The sequence below is a fragment of the Giraffa tippelskirchi genome, chromosome 3 (genome assembly GCF_054371585.1).
Source record: "Giraffa tippelskirchi isolate mGirTip1 chromosome 3, T2T-mGirTip1v1.2.pri, whole genome shotgun sequence".
Taxonomy (NCBI): Eukaryota; Metazoa; Chordata; class Mammalia; order Artiodactyla; family Giraffidae; genus Giraffa; species Giraffa tippelskirchi.
In genome coordinates this window covers 182,421,775-182,434,880 of record NC_137277.1, presented here as the reverse complement: position 1 = coordinate 182,434,880, position 13,106 = coordinate 182,421,775, and the positions used below count along the sequence as shown (strand labels likewise).

General features: G+C 42.9%; 1 protein-coding gene across 13 annotated transcripts in view; it reads right to left on the bottom strand.

Annotated features, from left to right (window-relative positions):
• Nucleotides 1-13,106, bottom strand: part of WASF2 (WASP family member 2) — a 73,237-nt gene that overhangs the window by 10,192 nt on the left and 49,939 nt on the right. For 10 of the 13 annotated variants that reach the window (XR_014081015.1, XR_014081017.1, XR_014081016.1 and 7 more), the window contains 4 exons: nt 10,213-10,385; nt 3,840-3,974; nt 3,159-3,312; nt 929-1,046 (listed from right to left, as the gene is read on the bottom strand). Coding sequence is in view for 8 of the 13 variants with exons in the window: in XM_081586371.1 (XP_081442497.1) it covers nt 929-1,046; nt 3,159-3,312; nt 3,840-3,974; nt 10,213-10,342 (537 nt within the window). In the remaining 5 variants the exon portion in view is untranslated. Of the gene's footprint in view, nt 1-928; nt 1,047-3,158; nt 3,313-3,839; nt 3,975-10,212; nt 10,386-11,547; nt 11,743-12,792; nt 12,861-13,106 lie in introns of those variants that run through there. The other 3 variants (XR_014081019.1, XM_081586375.1, XM_081586376.1) reach the window with 2 other exon arrangements.

The window sequence follows — 13,106 nt, the reverse complement described above, 5'->3', positions numbered from 1 at the left end:
GATTTTCCAGGCAAGAGTACTGGAGTAGGCTGCCATTGCCTTCTCCGTTAGAGTGACCTAGAGGTCATCTAATCCAAACCACCTCCTGGGCTCAAACACATTTCTTTGATCCCATACTCAAATACCTGTAGCAATGGAAATCCACCATCTTTTTGGGTAATTCATTCATGTTTCTGAGCAACTCTAACTGTTAGGAAGTTAATAAATAGCTATTTATTATTTGTTATGCCACAAGGGTCAGTCAAGAGAGAAGAGAAATAATGACAGCTATAGATATCTCGGACAGATATAAGGAAATAGTTAAAAAACAAACCCAAACAACTGACGGATTCTTCAGCTTGTGCAGCTGCACTAGCCCCTGGTGCTCTCTTAGGCCTCCCAGCAGCCATGCTAATGGGATTGTGAGGTTGCAACTGCTAGGTCATATGCTTACACACATCACTGGGAGTCTAAGGGGAGGGGAGCATCTCTACCCAAACTAGGCCTATGCCCCACCCCTGCCCCGCCCAACCGTAGTCAAGGTGTTAAACCGCTCCTGTTGCAAATCAAACACTGTAGAGCTTTGTGCTGATCTCTGAGAAATGAGCTGCAAAGCTGGCGCAGAAGGGACTAGCCTAGCTCAAGTGTCCAGCAGAGTCAGGTGCAAATTGCAAGAGAAATAAATGGTGAATAGAAAAGTCAATTTCTAAAACTCAGCCTGAATATACTCAATTGTTAATAGCACTGGGAGGAACAAACACATTTTTGGTGTGATTTATACTTTCATCTTGGTTGTGCTTGGAGTGGACACATTTTTTTAAGAGTCTCACCTGGCATCCAAGCAAGCAGCCACTCAGAATGATTACTGAACATAAGACTGGCTTCCTTTTTATCCCCCCTCCACAATCGTGCCTACTGATGTGTAGAATAGAAGCCCCTTTCCCCTCACCCTATGCTTTCTCTTCTCTTTCATGATATCCTTGGTGTCCTGCAGCATCTTCTCCTTCCAAAGATCAAAGAAGTACGAAGGGTCTGTGTAGAATTTGAGTGCCTCTTTCCCATCGTCCCTGGGATAGAAATGAAGACAAGCAGCTGTCAGTAGACAGATGAGCTCCCAACCAAATCCAATATTCCAAACACCTACCAGTTAGCAGTTTTTACACTGAGAAATCAAGAAGTCATTCAAATTGACTGCGTATTTCCTCCTCTATACCAGCGTTCCAAAGCCCCTGAATGGCATGGCACCTCTTTACTTATCTAGCATTTTAAGAACCTTAGCCTTACTTTCAATTCCTGGTGGAGGAATCTGCATGGTTAGGGCAAGAATGGGTTATAGCAGCAGGGATCCTGATTATGTCTAATGATATCCAGGGCCGCAGACATCTCCCTGAGGACATTCTGATATCTTGGCACATCAGATGGGATTTCTGCCACTGGCTCCCCTACCACCATCAATTGCCCAGGACTCTCCAGCAAGCATTAATGGCCTTCCACCCACCCAAAACCTGTGTACACATACACAGCTTCACATGTGTACAGATGTATGTATATAAACACATGAATGTGTCTTAGGTGTGTAGCTGTCATTCCTCTGCAAATACGCAACCACAGCACTTCATCTACTAGAAGAGCTCAGCATCCGTCCCCCATCCCCCAACCACAAGGGGGCCCCAGTGAGAAAAGACGGCCAGCTGTTCTATGACCACAAGATTTAATTACCATCTCTTAGTGGCTGTGACAGAAGAACAGGGTGAGCTGATGAGTGTCAGTGTAAGAGTCATCCACCAGATTCAACGACCCTGGCTGGAATCCTGAACTTTGGCATGGCTAAGTCTCCCACTTTCCAGAAAGCATGCATTTAGGGATGGATAGTTATTTTAACACTATTCTGAACTAAAAAGAATTGGAAAGGTAACTTTTCTGACCTCCAATCCTATCACAATACACAGAAACCATTTCCAATCAAGCACTAATGATTTTTATATTAAATCTTGTTCTGAGTTAGCCACATCACTCGTTTCTGTTAGGCTAAATCCAGAAAACTGAGAAGAGAATGTTAAAAAGGAAAATATCCTACATTAGCTGAAAAATATACTCATCTTACCATACTCTGTTCGATATTATCAAGTGTGTAATTCCTTCCTCTCCTACAAACCCTCTGCCCAGATCCAACCAGACTAAATGATGGAGGCTGCAGAGTCAGAGCTCTGCCCTGCTATGTTAGCTGGCCCCTCTGAGAGCCAAACGGGCAGACATCATTTCACACGGTAATAACAAAGGATAGGTACCGCGTACTTTCTCTGCATCTTTGTGAGAAATGGCCATGTTCCTATTCTGGCTCTCTGGATCAGGTGGGCGTCCTTGAATTTCACACACACACACAATCTACTTTGCAGTACACCCATGTCTCACAGAAGACATCTGCCTCCAGCTATCCGTAATTACTTTTACCTGTTCCAAAGATATTTATGGATGCGAGCAAGATAAATATTCGCTTTCTGTCCCTGCTTGGAAGTTTTTTGCACGATAACACTACCAGACCAGACCACTAGAGGGGAGGGGCTTTAAGCTGTCTATAAGGCTACCTTTTTCCAGTCTAGCCATAGCACCGTAGGTCCTTTCACAGGGGAATGTTGAAAGGATGTTCAAAACAAAGTGAATGATGCTCATTTGGAAGAATGCCAATTACTCCTTAGGCTCTGGAAGGACCCTCAGGGCCCAGAGAAGCCAGTCCACAAGGTTGGCCCCACTAACACGCCCAAACATCTGGTAATCTAGCGGTTTCAGAGTAAGTGGGAGCCTTGCTAAAATGTTGCCCCTGGGATGCAAGCTATAGGACTGCCTTGTAACAAAGTCCTTTTGGTTCTACAATAACTAAATTCCTTGGATGGAGTCCAAGATGGACCTGGCTTATACCAAATTAAACTCTGCAGCATAAATGCTATACCAAACTTTCAATATTATATATTATATTCACTCATATTATATATGAGTCTCAGAAACCAAACAATAATAAGTGACATCTGTTTATATGGTAAAGTTAGCTTCTTCCACCACAAGCAACTCTGGGGTAGGTAGTACGCTTTCTGATACAATCCTCTGATGTACACAACATCTTTAAAAAGACAATCTAGTATTGTTAGCCACAGACTGAAGAGGGGAGAAGCTAGCCAGGTTACCTGTAAGGGGTAAGATTGTTGAGGGGTGGAGGAGTATCACAGGTGTTGTATGTTTCTAAAACAGGTATGGGGAGAGAGTTTCTGTCAAAGAGCTTCTGGTCTTGAACAGTAGAGCTTCTGAAGGCCTTTCGGGTGTTGATTCCTTGTAGTGATACTGAAAGAAGATGGAAGGCATTAGAAAATGGACGACAGGCTATCTGAGCAAACACTGAGTCACACCAGCCGGAGAGGCCTCAGCAGCTGCATTTCTTGGCTGCGGCTGTCTGCAGCCAGGTTTTTTTTTTTTCTTCTCTCCCCCTGGGGAAGCCCCACAAGGCTGTCAGCAGCCCAGCCATTTCACGACTGAACAAAATGAGGCAACACAAAGGTTTACTATGTGGCCAGATCTAGCAGGCTCCTCCTTAGGAGGACTGAATCTTCCAAGTACTTTTATGGTAGCAAAACACGACTGGGGGGAAGGGGAATTTGAGAAAGAGGGAATTGGGGAAATGGGAGAAAGGGAGTGTGTAGAGGTGTGGTAGAGATGAAAAGGTTTCTTCACATCACTCAGGTTTGTGTCATTTCAAAGAAGAACACCACAGGTCTCTGTGATTTCCCCCATCACTTTTTTTATAAATCAGGGGAAAAAATTCTAAGCAACTGCTCAGCAGAGCCTGCAAATGCTGAGCTCAGCTTCCTTACCTTCTTCTTCCTTGGGATCCAGCTGAGTGACTTTAACTTGTAGGCGGTCGACCCTCTCAGCAAGGGAGCTTATCCGAGAGGCAAAAGTATTTGCCTGGGTAAAGAGCTCTCCAAAAATGTCCTCGGCATATTTACCTGAGAGAGCAAAGAACCAAGTCACTAGTGCATAAAAGTGACAAAAATGGTCAGAAAACTGGCTACTATAGACTGTACTCCCCACCTCCCAAACACACACGGACCCCACCTCTCTAAGATGGTTCAGGCTATAGGCAGAGCTTGTTCATGGAGACAGAGACATACCCTCCAGAGCCTGGGCAGCCTGTATGTGCTCTGTAACTAAGAGTATTCTTGGCAAACTGAGCTGTCATGAAATTCAAAGCAGGCTGAATAAAATCAAAAGGTATAATACAAAGAAACATCCTAGAAGAGTGGATAGTATGTCTACACATTTGCCCATAGCCCTTAGCTGTCTGCTGTTCTGTAAAAGTACCCTGTGAAAGTGGTTCTGGAAAACAAATTGTGAGTTAGTTAGTTAGTGTTTACAATAAATATAAAAAATAAGAAGCTACATCCTCAATGGAGCCCCAAAAGTACATTGAACAACCATGATGAGATGTGGTATCTGTGAGAGATCTTGAACTGTCACTAACAACTCCTAGTAGAGACTTCCAACTTCTTCTAAGGGGTGAAAAGGTGATTCTATGACTTATAAGCTACAATTCTGAAAGTCTTTGATTTAGGTTATAATCCTTCAAATCTACATCTCAGGGAACAAGTGGAAAGCTGAAACATTCAAGCTCTCCCTGAAAAACAACATACCAGTGGTCTCATTCCACAATGTCTTGTTTTTTAGAAAAAGAAAAGAGCTCCGTACTTTCAACCCTGGAATGCAAGGAGAATCTGCAGCCAAAGAAACATAACAGCAATCTGACACTACCTCCATACTGTCCTTCCAAGCCACAAAGCACATTCTTGCTAGGAATGAAAAGTGGTGCACACGAACAAATATACCATCTGAGTGTGTTACTTGCAAGGCGAAGGCAGGCATTAGTGACTGTGCCCAACCAAAAGATCATTTCTTTGAGAACTATTTAAAGTAGATCTGATTTCTACCTTCTAAACAACATTTATGCTTAGTCCACACCTGACGGGAAAAAAATTAGTTCAAAAGGCCAAAACTGCACCTTCAGGGTGAACTGCAGCTCACTCACCTTCCCGGTGTAACCTGAAGAGTAAGCATAAGATCAATCAATAGCATATTCTGGATTGCTAGTAAATTTAGTCAATAAGGAGTTTCTAATCAAGGAAGAAGCAAGTCTTTGCATACGGAATGGTTCTGTGATCTAAACAACCATGGGAAGTTCCTGAGCTCAAAGGACTCAAACTAGCTAACAAACTGCATTTCCACTGTGCAGGATGAAGATCCCTATCTGATCCCTGTCCATAAAACAGCTAAGTTCCTATAAGAACCATGCTATATTGACTCACAGATACAGAGAACAAACTAGGGGGAAGAGGGAAGAGGAGAGGGACAAGATGGGCTAGGGGATTAAGAGGTACCAACTACTGGGTACAAAATAAATAAGCTATAAGGATATATTGTAGAGCACAGGGAATACATCCAATATTTTATAATAACTATAAATGGAATACAACCTTTGAAAATTGTGAACTACTATGTTTCACACCTGACATATATAATATTGTAAATCAACTATATTAAAAAAAACAAAAAACAAAAACCATACTGTATCATGCTTGCCTAGGTAATGAAAAACTAACTAAAAGACTACAGCTGAGAAACACACAACATTAGTATGGAAAATAAACCAGGCTCAAAAATATCTGTTAACCAACCAACTGTTCTGGAGGAAAAGAAAACCTCAAGTCAACTCACCCTTAGATCACTGAGAGAGAGAGACCCAGGACTTTCCGTGCTCCTCAGTGAAAGGAGCAGTGACAGCAGGAGCAAAGCTCAGTGCGGCACCGTGATTTAAGGTAAAAATCATACAAAGAACTCCACCGTACAAAAATGGTGGCACTGAGAATGCTACTTGAAGGGGCAGTGAGGTGGCGTAAAGGCTTCCCCATTGTCAAGTTATGTCAGGACTTAAGCATACTTAGAACTCAAGATAATACATGGAAGAAGCAGTGGTCTTCAAACCAGAAAGTCTGAATATAAGTCTCAGTTCTTTCTCTCTATACTTGTCTTATTGACTCTTTAGCAAGTCAAACTCTCAGCCTTGGTTTCATCATCTGTGAAATGAGGACAATTGTATCTATCTCATCAAGTTGTCATAGGACTAAATGAGCCCAAAATGTAAACAGTTATATAACGAGATTCTTCCTTATACTGATGACTTTTAAGAGTATCAATATCTCAGTATTTTAAGACTTATGCTTGAAAATGAAAGTGAAATTCGGTCAGTTGTGTCTGACTCTTTGCAACCCCATGGACTACACAGTCCATGGAATTCTCCAGGCCAGAATACTGGAGAGGGTATCCATTCCCTTCTCCAGGGGATCTTCCAATTTAAAATATAATTCCAGTTGGTAACATGATAGCCCTGCTCTATAAGTACTAAAAAGTACTCCAACCTCTGAAAACAGGAGTGTGATACCAACCTCTGAAAACAGGAGTGTGATACTTACATATCTTGTTCGGAGTTAAGTTTCACTCATTCAGATTACCAAGACAGATCCATTATCAAATCAGGACATTCATAATAGACATCTACCTCATTTTGCAAAAGATACCTTAGCAGTAGAATTTTTCAAACAAAAACAAATCTTCTTAATGCCCCAAGAGGAGGTTCCATTCTCCTAGGTGGTCAGAATACCAATTCAGAAGTGCTGGTTGGCTGGCTGGGCCCACATTTTCTAAGACATGGCAACCTAATATGTGAAACGCCAATCTCACTGTACTGAGGGAAAATAAGAATTCTGGATATGCTATCAGGGAGCAATCCATGGCTGTGAAATTTTTAGTTTTGTGCTTCATGCATTCCATAATCAGACTTTCCCTACTAGACCAAGCACTTCCGGCTAGAGTATATGAGGTTAAGATCATGAGCCTGAAGTACACAGGAGACCATTCCTGCACCCCTCTCTGCTGGACGAAATCCTAGTCATCTTTCAAGGTTCGGTTCACATGTGACCTCTTCTATGAAGCTTTTCTTGACTCTCCTTATTCCTGCTATGTTCCCATTCCCCATAGGAAATATACCTTCTTTCCCTGTATTCTCTGTGCACCAACAGCATGGAAGGGTAGAAAGAATAGCAGCACGAATCATTTAACAAATATTTACTGAGCTCCTACTGGGTGCCGGGTACTATACAAGATAGACACTGGGGTTCAAGGAAACAACACATGATTTCTGCCTTCAAAAAACTTTTAGTTTAGTATAGGAGATACAGATAATTTTCAATATAATGTGGCAGGTAATAATACAGGCAAGTAATAGGATCTCAGAGGGGTACTCAGTCCAACCTGGAGGACAAGATCCCTGAGCTGGGTCTTAAAGATCCACTACAAAGATGGCATGGGCTTTCTAGCAGTGGAAACAACAAAGGCACTGTGTGAAAGTATGAAGAGTATATGGTCTGTCTCAGAAGCTATGAGTAGTTGGCAATTCATCTTTTCTTCCTTCTTCCTCCTCCGCTTCTTTTTTTCCTTTTTTAATTTTAAAAGAATCTCTTAAAAAGACTGTAAAATGAGAGAAGATGGATTGCAGAAAATGAGGCTGAAAAGAAAGGTAGGTCTTAAAGTCTTGAATGTCAAGCGAAGGAATTTAAAATTAAATAATTCCATAGTGAGGAAGATGGGAGATAAAATACATAGCTAACATTTATGCTCTTATTTTAAAAATATTTTTTAAATTGCAAAAGTTAACACAGACTTAACTTTTTAAAATTCAAACAATTCAGAATTATGAAAGTAAAAAGTCAGGTTTTAGTTTTGGGCAGACCACTCTGGCAAGAGTATATAAGTTTAAGATTTAAAAGATTTTACACAATTTTTAGGTTTATAGATTTAAAGGGGTTGATCAGAGAAAGGGAGGCCAGAGGTGGGCTAAGAATCGTTTAGTGAGTGTTCAGTTGGGCTGCCCTGGTGGTTCAGTGGTAAAGAACCCGCCTACAATGTAGGAGCTGCAGGAGACGTGGTTTCGATCCCTGGGTCGGGAAGATCCCTTGGAGAAGGGCACAGCAACCTACTCCAGTATTCCTGCCCGGAGAATCCTTGGGACAGAGGAGCCCGGCAGGCTACAGTCCACAGGGTCGCAGAGAGTCAGACATGACTGAAGAGACTTAGTACGGCACAGCAAAGGTCTAAAACAGGGCAGTCATGGGAGAGACAGGGAGTCAGGGGACAAGCTGAGAAACTCTTAGGAAGTCTGACTTTGCCTCTCACTGGCTACTGTGTCTGCAGGCGAGTTACCTTACTTTTCTGAGCCTTCATTTCTTCACCTGAAAAACGGAAATGCCAACATCTAAACTCAAAGGATTATTAAGAAGATTAAATTAGGTAATCTATATGTCAAGATCCTATTAAAACCTGGCATAAAGTAGGCAATCAACAAATACGAGATCTCTTCTCACCCTCTCTCATTCTCCCCTTATTTCTTTCTTTCTCCTCTGGTAGATTATGAGCTCCTAGAAGGCAGAGACCACTTCTTATTATTGCTGTATCCTCTCAGCATCTGGCACATAAAATATGTTCAATACATGTTTACTGGATGAATAAAAGGGTCAGCTAGCTCTACAACGTGAGAAAATCTTGTTTCCATAGGCACAGGCCAACCCTGGCCCTCAGATGAGCTTCCTCAAGATAGGAGTGGTCTGATCACAAGTGGGAGAGTGAGCAATGGCATCCAGCAACACTACACTGGAAAAACACCTGAGAGAGACCATAACTCCTGCTGAGAGAGAAGAAGATGCACCATTAGCTAGATGTCCTTTGTCCTATAGAGAAGGAACCCGCGTGTGACTGACTTCCACCCATTTGGCCTTCTCAGGGTGACAGAAGCAAAAACGGTGCTTTTAAGAAGCAGTGAGGCTCTCTGCAGTCTTCACGTGCTTCCCTGTCAGTTGCACTGCTGTGGCACTGCTGTCAATGTTCCTTTGTGTAAGACAGACACTGGTAGGGTTTCATTTCTTTCCTGACGCCCCATCCAGGTTTCCCTAAGCCCTGGATCAACTGACACAGACTCAGAGCTGGGTGACGGCTTAAGAATCTCAGACCCCATACATCATCTGGTCACAGGCTTCTTATCTCCTCAGGCCCCTATTTCCAAGGCAGGGGCTATTACTATCTGGGGCAGGGGCGGCGGGGTGGAATGCACGCTTTCTTGATATTCCACTGCTTTCACGAAAGGCACTGATGCGACAGGAGGGTTAAGTGTCTGAAATAATTCACACTAAGATGCTTTTGCTAAGGAAGATCACTAAAATGGCATTTTGACAGAGGTTCTTATGGGAGCTAGAATGGCACTAGACAAATGCAGAGCCTATCCAAGCATCTGCCTTTCCCATATCTCGGCTCCAAGCAAACAAAATCCACTCAGTTCAGAATGAAATCCAAACCCAAGCATGTACCCCACTCAAGGCGGTCTCATTCATTCTTATCAATTAAAAAAAAAAAAGAAATTACAGTTGAGCTGGCTTTCCCTCAGCTTCAAAATAGACTAGGTTAACCCCCATCTTCCTCCTAGAGAAGAATGGCTCCAGCTACAATCTGTGTCACTGTGTTCACACAGCTTGCAAAACTCCCAATACCCTAGAGACTACAGAAGTAATTTGTACCCTGAACTTGGACCTGGGGGCTTGCAGCACAATTAAATGTGTACCAGGGTAGACAAGTCAGCCAGAATCTCTCTGAATACGTGTTTGCTTTGCTCTTCTTTGTGAAGAAAGGTGGGGGCGGGAGGGGGGGTAGGTAGATAAAGACTATTGGTACATTTGAGGCTTCAACAAAGTCAGGCTACATCGAATAGCTTGTGCAATTACAGGCACATTCCCCAACCCAAGATACTGCTCTGTGAACCTCCCACTTTACACAGAGAATTCTGCTCTGTCATTCCATCTGCAGTTTCTGCTGCAGCCCTTCCTGCCACCCTTCCCACAGATTTCTTTTGAAGCAGGTGGAGGGGGAGGTGGAGGGAACCTAGAGGGTGGTGGTAGATGAAGAAAGGGCTGAAGGGAAGAATCTGTATAAAAAGGAGACTCTCTTTGGGGAGGGGTGAGGGTGGGATAAATTTTCGCACTACCTAGGGAAGGCAGATGGGGGAGAAATAGGAACATGGAGGAGAAGGGGAGGAAATAAAGAGCACCAACGACCCCCGAGGGCAAAGCACAGGCTCTCTGCGGCACTCACTCAGGCTGCCCAGCTGTCGGATGACATTTGCCAGGGTGAGGTTGGTCATGCATTCCAGCTCGCTTCTAACGCTAGGCAACGTCTGACGGCACAGGTGCCTTGGCTCGATGTTCCTCGTTACTAACGGCATGGTGGACCTGCTTCAGGCAATGTTCTGAATGATGAAAAACAACCTAAAAAAGAAATAACAGGAAAGTATTACTCAACCACAAATTCCAGGCACACCAAGGCTGTGTGAATCGTTTTTCCTTTTGTCTTGCTCTGATCTAAACAGCTTTAAAAAATCTCTCCCTCTATCTCTTTTTTTTCCCCCTTGTTTAAGCCCTCCCCATCACACCCCTCTTTTACAGGTTTGCTATTAGAACCTTGCTGGATAAGTTTAGAAATTCTGAACTGGTGACTGCTGAGGGTACACAGGCAGCATAAAAACCTAAAAACCCTAAAATAACAAGTATGCTCCAGCTAACAAAAGTCTCTAGAGGCAGGGACGCACGGTCAGAAAACAGCCCATTCAGCAGGTCCTGGATGGTACAGATCCTAACCTGGGGGTGTCCACAATCAGAACAGATCAGATTCCAGATGATCAATTATAAGAATCAAAAAAGAGCCTCTGTCATCCGACAGTCTCCACAATGAAATTACGTTGCCAAGTGATTCCACTGATCTACATCAGGACATAACTTCTCCAGTTCTTCCCTGACAGAGGACTCTTAATGTACAACTAAATACTGTCAGTATCTATTAAGACTACTAAAGTTCACCCTGTAAATTGACAGAATGAAAGAATACCAAGGAAAATTTTACATGTTCGATATATCAAACACGATGCCAAGCACACTGTGCTGTAAGATTCCCTAGTCCTTTCTCTTCTACTCACAGCTCCCTTTCTCTCTCCCATCCGGTTCAACACACCTGGGCCGAAAGGCTCTTGAGACAGCAGGAAGTGTCTGGAGCAGATCCGGAAACCTTCCAGTCACTGTTCCTTATCCTGTCAGCTAAGCCCCTTTCCCTAGGAAATCCCCCAGCACTTTAGGTTCACGCTGAGCTATTGTTTCAGAGTTAGATTACCAAATTCCTAACTTTACAAGGACAGGAGGAGGTTTTTTATCCAACAAAATGGATATGACTATAGCCAAGGCACACCGGGCTGGAACTGTTCACCTATCTTGTGAAACTAAAGAAATCTAAAGCAGCCCAAAGGTTTTTGTGCTAGGGAAAATAGCAAATTAAATGGTAAAGCATAAAGGTAATATACTCAAGTCCCCAAGATTGCAAACACCTCTTAAAAAAAACAAACACACACACACAAAAACAAATCCACAGAGGTTTACTTACATTGAATCTTAAAACACCAGTTCATCACCAAAAAAAGTTGACTGTGAACACAAAATGCTTAAACCAAGCTATACATCATAGAACTTAAAAGTGAACCAACACATTGTCTGACCAAAAGAAAAAAAAGCCCTTCAGCTCAAAGAGGGAGTAGAACCCTTTGGAACAGACTGCTCCTTGTTATGGACATTCTGATCTGCTAAGAGTAAAAATAAAACAGGAAGCCAGCAGCTTGGGGAACAAGATTTCCTGTCACCAACAGCAACAGCCCAAGAACCAAGAGAATCAGCTGTTTGCTCATAACTTTGAACCTCCCTTTAATAGTCACTGTGTGGCAGCTGTGCCTATCTTTGGGGTGCAGAGGTGTTTCCTGAATATTTGTCTACTGTCTAAGGAAATAATTTTCATTCTGTTCCTCAGCTAAGTTCCCCTTTGATTCAACAGATTTTCTAATCCAAACTCTGGACTTTCCCTTCCAGTCTAACGATTCTCCTCTTTTACATAATGTAAAGGGTACTGGGTACTAACATGCAACCTTCAGTAACTAATTCAAACTGAAAAAGAGTTTAGGACAGAAAAGGAGACAAGGGGTTACAAACAAAAGAAGCTCACAGGGCTCTGCATCCTCTGGATGCCCTCAGATTCCCAAAATTTCAAGCTTGCCAGAAGAACCAGAAATTCAGGGTACAGCCAAACATGACTGAAAATAGCCACTATGGCTCCCTCCCTTAGCAATCATTTCAGAACTTGTTCCAGCATCTTAGAGGAGCTACAGGAGCCAGATCCCCTTGAAATTCTGTGTCGAATGGCTCCTGACAGGGCATTCCAGACATTCTCTTCGGACACCTAGTGGAAACTGGATTCCAAATAACTAGGTAAATGTGAGATGCGAGTGAAGCTGGGGAAGCCACTCTATACCTTGGTACTTTTTAGTATTTATGTTTTCCCAAGTTCCTTGGGTAAGAAGACACAAACGAAGTCAACCCTATGTCATCTGGAGGTGAGGGGGGGGACAAGTTTTCAATACCAAGATAGCTGGCTGCTGCTGCTGCTGAGTCGCTTCAGTCATGTCCGACTCTGTGCGACCCCATAGACGGCAGCCCACCGGGCTCCACCGTTCCTGGGATTCTCCAGGCAAGAATACTGGAGTGGGTTGCCATTTCCTTCTCCAGTGCATGAAAGTAAAAAGTGAAAGTGAAGTCGCTCAGTCGTGTCCAACTCTTAGCGACCCCATGGACTATAGCCTACCAGGCTCCTCTGTCCATGGGATTTTCCAGGCAAGAATACTGGAGTGCGGTGCCATTGCCTTCTCCAAGCTAGAGTAATCAAAAAAATCACAATATTCAATATTCATCAAGACAAAAGAATTAGAAAAGTGAATCTGCTACTAAAAAAAAGTTGTTTTATATGTGTCAGAGTCACCAAAGAAAGACAAGATTCCTTATTAAATGGAATTACCCATATCACTACTCATTTTTCTGCAAAAGAACTATGGAATTATGCACAGTCTGAACCAAAATACTAACTTGACCAAGAAAGAAATCCTACATTCCAGTGAAGAT